This window comes from Solanum pennellii, chromosome 1, assembly GCF_001406875.1.
Source record: "Solanum pennellii chromosome 1, SPENNV200".
In the NCBI taxonomy this organism is placed as follows: Eukaryota; Viridiplantae; Streptophyta; class Magnoliopsida; order Solanales; family Solanaceae; genus Solanum; species Solanum pennellii.
In genome coordinates, this window is record NC_028637.1 from 88,867,292 (window position 1) to 88,875,320 (window position 8,029).

General features: G+C 31.8%; 1 protein-coding gene across 2 annotated transcripts; it reads right to left on the bottom strand.

Moving 5' to 3' along the window:
* Positions 1 to 1,682: 1,682 nt before the first annotated feature.
* On the bottom strand, positions 1,683 to 5,432 carry LOC107027622 (phospholipase A1 PLIP2, chloroplastic). 2 transcript variants are annotated; one of them, XM_015228751.2, is made up of 5 exons: positions 4,616 to 5,230; positions 3,546 to 4,076; positions 3,225 to 3,284; positions 2,637 to 3,053; positions 1,683 to 2,524 (listed from the first exon to the last, which is right to left on the bottom strand). In XM_015228751.2, exons 1-5 carry the CDS (start codon positions 5,228 to 5,230, stop codon positions 1,943 to 1,945), a joined length of 2,205 nt encoding a protein of 734 aa, XP_015084237.1. In that variant the 3' UTR covers positions 1,683 to 1,942. The 2 variants fall into 2 exon arrangements, with proteins under 2 accessions (XP_015084237.1, XP_015084277.1); XM_015228791.1 differs by having other exon boundaries at positions 1,685 to 2,521; positions 4,616 to 5,432.
* Between the last annotated feature and the right edge of the window lie 2,597 nt (positions 5,433 to 8,029).

An 8,029-nucleotide genomic window follows, 5' to 3' on the forward strand; every position in this document is an offset into this window, starting at 1 on the left:
TTGTTACGAGCGAAATTTTGATATAATAATTTTTTATATTGATAGATGTTTAAGTATTGCGTGAACTGTTAGTTCCATCTTTGAACTATTGACAACCTTAAAAATACCCATCTACTTGACTAACTAAACTTAAATACATATCTATTTGTCATATGGCATAGCAAGTGATCTCGAACTCTTGTAGATAAGTGAGACTCTTAGTAAAAAGCCGAGAGAAATATTGAAAACACCCTTAAACTTGACGGGAATTTAAGGGTGTTTAAGTTCAGTTAGTCAAGTGGAGGAGTGTTTTTAAGACTGTCAATAATTTAGAGATGTAACTAATAATTCACGTTAAGTTCAGAAATGTTTACAATATTCTTAAAATGTTATAGATTAGCCTAAGAGAAGGTGGAGGACGGAAGAAATGATATATTTTTTTTTAGTTATATGTTTTTTTTTATAAGAAATCTTAATTTTTTACACAAGAAAATCTAAAAAGAATATTATTTTCTTCTGTTCAACTTGTAAGAGAATAGATCTCATTTCCTAAAAAAAAAAGGATGGAAAATGATTTCACATAAATACTAACAATGGAACATTATATGTTTATTTGACTAAATTACTTGATATCTTTGCTCATACTTTTCCTAAAGATTGGTAATATTAGTAAGACCTTTTATACTATAAATCATTTATAGGAACAATAATACATTTGGTTAAAAAAAAAAGTTATTGATGTTATCTGGATTACTTAAAAAGAGAAAATTGCCAGTTAGCTGGATTTCTTTAAAATTTCATTTCTTGTTTTATTTCTTTAAAATCAAATAAGTGATCTGTACAATCACACATATGGTTAATATACAGTTTAAATGCCAAACTTAGATAGTGTAACTTCTTGTCAACTGTTCTAATAATTGCTTTAATGATTTAGACATTAAGGGCCCGTTTGGATGGGCTTAATAAAAGCAGCTTTAAAAAAGCACTTTTAAAAGTGCTGAAACTTATTTTTAAAATAAGCAGTTATGCGTTTGGATAAAAGTGCTGAAGTTGTTATGTCAAACGTGAAAAGGGAAAAATGGAAGAAAGAAATGTTAGGGTTACATGGGTAATTTGGAGATTGTATAAAAATATTAAGCACAAAAAGATAAAAATGTGGTCAACTTAAAACAGCTTATAAGCTAAAAAAAAAAAGCACCCCTACCCCAGCTTTTAACTTTTGGCTTAAAATAAGTTTTTTTTAACTTAAAATAAGCTGTTTTGAGTATTGCCAAACAGCTAAATAAGTCAAAAATCAGCTTTTAAGTCAGTTTGACCAGCTTTTAAGCTGAGCCAAACAGGCTCTAAGACTAAGATGTGGAAAAATAAATTGCGCTCTGATATTTTCATATATTTAAAAAAATATCATGTTTACTACACCCCTACCTAAATAATATAATATAATACCACTCCCTTTCGACAAAACACCATTTCTTTTTAATTAATACTTTTTGACAAATTAGGATTCTTGTTCCCTGGTGATTGTGATGTTCTGTTATGGTATTTAATTAATTGCACTACAATATTCAATTCCTATTTTAACATCACCAGAATGAAGAATAGCCTTTCTGCAATCCTTTTATCCCAAAACTTTGGAGCTTCAAAGACCAGCCATTATTTTTAAATTTTGAATTCACCTCGAAACGCATGCAAAAAGTTGAATAGATATTTGAAGGAGAGACTATATATTATTTACTACACAACATTCTACTACAAAAGTATACATTTTTGCATTCCATAAATAGAATTTATCAATTAACAAATGGATCCAAATTGTAAATCTATTTGCTAATAGTGGATATATTTGGATTTCATTCATCCAGGAGGTTCCCTTTTGAGAAAACCAGGGAACAGTAGTAGTAGTCAATGAATAAAGAATCATCTACCCTTCTTAACCTGTGTAATGTGCAATGCTTCTGGGGATTCAACGAAAATTGAACATGCTAAAAGTCCCAACGATAAGCAATCGCGCAGGAAACAAAAGCACCACAAGCAAGTGCATGTGCTGTGATGCAACTAGTGTACTGAATCGTTTCAACGACTCTTTCCCACTTTGTAAGATGCCAGCAAAGTTCATCTGGCCATGTCCCATACTACCTGATTCGACGTACCTTCTAACAACAATACCAGCATTAACCCCACTTGGTGAAACCAATGGCCACCAAACTCTGCGCCTTTGCTTCCTCTTAGCTTTTCTGATGTTGTTCAGCTCATGACGAATTACGTTTCTAACTGATTTTAGGTATGAAGTCATGTCGTGGTCTCTTTGTACTGTTCCTCCAGAACCATAGGCAGAGCGATCACTTAGGATCTCGAGTGGATGGGGTGAGTTTAAAAATACAGACTGAGCGGCTTGAAGTTGTTTTTCTGCCTCTGTTGAATCTGATACAGGACAGTTCAGTAAATACAGACCGGAACCTGAAGGTAGTAGGTCATGGTTTGGAGAGAACTTGTCATCTGGCTGCAGGATTAAGAACTCCCCCATTGGAGCAAACAATAACTTCTGCTGGTAAAAGAAACAAACATGAGAAACCATATAACATGAAAGACAAACACACAAGTCATTCTCTGCGTAAATGTAATAACATTCTTCTTCAGTAAAAAGTATAGGTTCCTACCTGGTTATTCAGACATTGATGATTGCGGAAGTTTGCGTTGATAGCTTTAAGAAACTCTGCTACGTGATTGGGATAATTGCAAGAGAAGGCTCGGGGTACAATGTCTCGGTGCATTGTGATTGCCTGCACATGACTTCGAGGCAAGCCAAGGCGGCGAAGGAGGCGGTCTCCTCCACACATTATTGATGGTGCACCAAAAGTTATAACAGGAAGCAAGGAAGACAGGGGAACTTCTCCCCTTATGAACAGCATGAGATTGACGAGCAATGATAAACTTCCACCAAGAGAGTGCCCAGTAAAACGGAAATTGGCACGACTACCGTGAGATTTAAGATGTGAGCGTACTTCTGGTAGCATCTGCGCGTACATGCCCTTTGCAGCTTCATAAATACCCCGATGGACCATCACATCCAGACCCTATTAAAAAAGATACAAAGCTCTGCATTAATGCATTGCGACAAACTAGGCAGACTCAAGTTATATAGAAGCAATCAGGATAGTACATGTGCACATAGTGGTAGTGCGACAAACACGGTTGGACTAAAAATTAGACCATAGTGTAAATTTTTTTCAAGCGCCTATTTATACCTCAAATTTAACAGGTTCAAACAATAGATTTGCTTTCCATGATGCTAGTGACTCTGATCCCTGCAAATAATTAAAAATGAATTTTCAGCAACAAGAACATGCAACAATGATGGAGAACAAACCCACGATTCAATCTATCTCAGGTATGAATTGTCCCAACACCTTTCTTTATCAGATTAAAAAATCAAAATCATGGATTACTATAACAACGGCATTAATGACAACAACGACAACACCTACCCTGTTACTAAGCTAGAAGAGGGAAAGAAAAAGAGAGAAAGGGGGAACAGGGGTGAAGATAAATTTGGCCACCACACATACCTGAATTACAAAGAATCTTGTCAAGCTCTGATCATCATCACACACGAACCACTCACAGGGTGAAGAATGATTTGAATTTAGGTCGTCTGCAACAGCCTGCTTTACTTCCTCCTTTGCAGCAACTACTGATGTCACTGAGTCACTGGTTACCATAAAAGAAGCAACTTCCCTGTTCATTGCATCTATATTGTCATCACATCCGACGGTTGTTTCAGAGGAATCTTTATTTGGCATAGTCTTGGAGGATTTAAAAGGAAGAATGCTCATTGTATGAGAGTGCAAATAAGACGCGGCAGAGGCAGCTATATGGTAAGCTGTGGATGCACTTATCCTGTTCCCACTGGTCTTTCCATTCCCTTCTACTGAAATTGTAGTGCTTCTTTCTTCTCCCTGAGTTTGAGCGATTTCATTCTCTTTCTTCTCCTGATCTTCAGCTTCTGCCTTCTCTTTCTCAGCTTTTAACGCCTGCTCTCTTTTCTCACATGAAGACGTAACAAGACGCAATCCGTGATTCCTCAATAAATTTTCTGGCTGCAGAACAAAAGGCGAAACATGAAATCCTATGACATGGCTGCCAGCTGACAATGCACCCAAGACAAACAGGAATATACACAAGATCAAGTTGTCATATCCTACTACAAATCGAAATGTGAACATGACAAAAACTCGCAATATGAAAACACAATACTAACTTGAAAACATGGTTGTCCTTTCATAGTTAGCTAGATTGTGTGATTCATGGTCTGGAAGAACTTGCAAAAAGGGATAAAACTTTGATTCCTAAAACCCAGATCAAAAGTTAATCATGCATAAAAACACCTCTAAAACCAAAGATCACGCCTTTTGAGACCTTTGTAACCTCAGAACACTACAATTAAACACTAAATGCAGCTATTCTTGTTACATCCATTTCACAGGTAACAGAAGCAAGTGATTAAGTCAGATCTACATATTCATTATTCCTATTATTAACCCAATAAACTATCTATCCATTTACAAGACCTAGTACTTCTAAATAATGCTCAGAGATAAAATAATGTGCAATCAACATACACAACTAAAATGTTTACCTTAATTTGGGGTATTCCATAAGCCAAACTTCCCAAATAAGACATCTGAGCATACAATCTAGCTTCAGCCAATGTCACCCTCCTAAGCAACTTTGAAAAAGAATTTCTATCAAATTTGAATTTTTCATCATCATCTACACAACACACATCACATTCTTCTTCATCCCCATCATCATGCTTGATATTCTCTTCACTATCATCTTCAATGTCATCACCACCTTCTCCCTCCACCTTTTCCCCCAGATCCTCAACACCCCCATCCTTCTCCTCCCCTACCTCCTTCTCCTTCTGCAAAGACCTAATATGCAAAATCTTCAATACCCAATTCTCATTTTTCTCCTCATTCTTCTCCTCCATCAAAACAGCGTCGTCCACCGCTATAGCATCATACCTTCCTTTACCTCCAGACCAAAAAGATCTAAGTGGGTACCTAAACGAAAAACCCCATGACTTATTCCTACAAGAAGATGTCTTTTCCACAGACATCGACGAACGTCCAACCGCCGATGTACTAAACTGGGTCGAACGTACATCTAAACCTCCGGCACCACCGGCAATGGCTATAGGCCCCGCCATACCCTGTATCCCTCCTCCTGTCAAACAAAGACCATCCATTTCTAAAACCCCTTTTCAAATCCTACAAAGTTATTCACAAATTCTTATTCAATCAAATAAATAAAGCTACAAAAAAGAGTTCAAGAATGAAAATGGGTTGTTGAAGTAAAGCAACAATCTTTGAATTTTATTTTTTGTATAAAGAATCAAGAATTGAGAGAATTTAAAGGTGTTGGGTTTGTGAGAATTTGCAAATAAATAGGTGAACAAACTCTTCAGGTTTTGTTCTTGTTAAGAAAAAAAAAACGATATTTTTTCTCCAAAAGAATCGCCTTTTTTCCAGGAAAGTTCAATAGATTACTCCATTGTAACGACGCCGTATCTATGTGGCAACATTTTCTTTATTTTTTTTTATTTTTTTTTTTTTGCGCTTTTTCGTCATTCCTACTTTTCACTCACTTCCAGCTACCTTTACTGTTGTTTTTTTCCATTTCATATTCAATGATCACTCTTTATTTTACGAGTATTATTTTTTGATTTAGTATGGTAAATAATTAATATTTTTCTTTATTTCTATTTAATTATCATTATTTTTGGTTTTATATTTAAAATTAGATAAATTTATCATTATATTTTTATTTAATTTTTATTGAAGTTAATTTTTTAATAAATGAATATAACTTAATTTATTTTAATTTACTAATTTGATCAATAAATATAAATGATTACTTTTTTTTTGAGCAAATGAATACTTCGAGGGCTGATAACATTTAAAAGGGTAATATAGAAAGAGTGACATTTGCGAATTATTTTATGAAATGATAAATATTAAGAAATATCTATTTTTAATAAGGATAACGCATAAATAGAAAGTGGAATATTTGATAATTATTTTTAATTAATGAACAACTAATACGAAAAGAAAAAAAATATTTTTTTTTACAAAATCATTTGAAGTGTATGTTTTAAAGTAAATAAAATATTAGAGTATTTCATCATTTTATAGGAGCGTGGACAGCTAAATTGTTTTCAACTTGAGTTTACAAGAAATGCGGATTATACTAAATTTAAATAAGTATAAATGGATAACATAGTTGAATTAATGATTTAAGTGTAATAAATAATGAATTTAACTAATGATTCAATCTCAATTGTGTTAATTTATTTGATCAGATTAAAAATAATAAGCCTAGTATTCTAAATTCGAAATGATATTTTAATCTAAAAATTATTATAAGATATAAATCACATGCCCCGCTATCGAGAACTAATAAATTCATATAACATAAGTAAATAAGTAATATGACATGTTAAATTGGTAAGACAACCAATCAAATGTCGGTAATTATTAAAATGACATGATTCAACTAATAAAGCACATACTTCTCATATTAATTTTTGTGATATGTTTGATGACTTAATTAAATTGATCGTATTTATTTTTTATTAGAAATTTTTTTAAAATAAATAAATAAAATATCATAATCGAACTCCTGACAATTTTTTATTTAAAGTGCATTAACTTTTAGTAAAAAAAAGTAATAAATATATAAACATGAAATTAAACTATGTTCAGAAAAGATCGAAAAACAAATAAATAGATTGACCATTATATTAACATTTAGTTTATAGTTTATAATATTCTTAATCTTAAGTAATAAGAATATGATTTAAAATGAAAAGAATTGAAGTATTTCTTTCACGTCACGACTTATTCAAAATTATAATTAATAATATGAGGATTATAATAATAAGGTTTAATAATATAGTTCATGCCAATTGCCAAGTTTCAATCCAAAATTAGAGACACATGTTACCACCGCGTCTTACCTGGTTGGGCAAAATTAAAATAATAAAGAAAACCAACAATGAAATGGATATACTTTTATTTTACTCTATTATACTGTTAAAATTCTATTTATTCCACTCGATATTTGATAATCATATTAAATAAAATAAATTTGAACTTATGTTGAAATATTTCATGGTAAAAAATAAAACACTTCCTCGTAGAGTTGTTTCATATCTAAGGAGACTCAAACTTGAGACAGAACGATAGAAAACTCACTAATTTATCATATTATTTTATTAAAGTATTACTATATGGTATTTTTTATTCTCTACATGGTATTGGATTATGGATATATGTGGGTCCCATTTTGAAACAGCTCATAAAAGAACTTTGTGATATACACTTGCATGATTGCCACGTCAGCTTTTGTAATTGAACTATTCAAAATTATAATGGAGTGACGTGTCTCAATCTTGCTTCTTCTTCTTTGTCTTTATTAACATTACGTGCCTTTTTTCACTTTCTTTTTTCCTCTAATACAAACAAAAATTCATTTTTGTGTACAAAACGTGTAAAAACGTTCTCAATAAAATCAACACCAAAAACATTACTATTTTTTTTTCTTATCAATGCAACTCTAGCAAATATTTTCTACAATATGCTTTAAAATAGTATAGTAAAATCTCCGTAAATTAATATAGATGGGACTATAAAATTTTATTATTATAAAGAGATATTATTTAATTAATAAATTAATATTTATTAATTTAAAAAATATTTGAGATTTAATAAAGATTAATTTTAATTATATCAAAATTAATGTATCTTACTAATTTATGTATAATATTTATAGATTTCACATAAAAAATATATAATACGTAAAGTACAACGAGTACGTCAAAACTATTGTATCTTATTAATTTTATGTATCATATTTATTAAATTTTCACTATCGTGCAAACAAAAAAGCATGGATGAAAGGTGTGTTTTTTTTATAAATATATTCGTTGGTTTGGCCATAAAATACATGGTAGACAAGTTGTGCTTATGGTAAATAATTGTCCAGC

Excerpts from the sequence above, each read along its gene's own strand:
- LOC107027622 (XM_015228751.2), bottom strand. The coding sequence starts at position 5,230 with ATGGATGGTCTTTGTTTGACAGGAGGAGGGATACAGGGTATGGCGGGG. Across the intron at positions 3,054-3,224 it reads TTGAACCTGTTAAATTTGAG|GGTCTGGATGTGATGGTCCA; the intron begins GTATAAATAGGC and ends CTTTTTTAATAG. Across the intron at positions 2,525-2,636 it reads ATCAATGTCTGAATAACCAG|CAGAAGTTATTGTTTGCTCC; the intron begins GTAGGAACCTAT and ends TTCTTTTACCAG.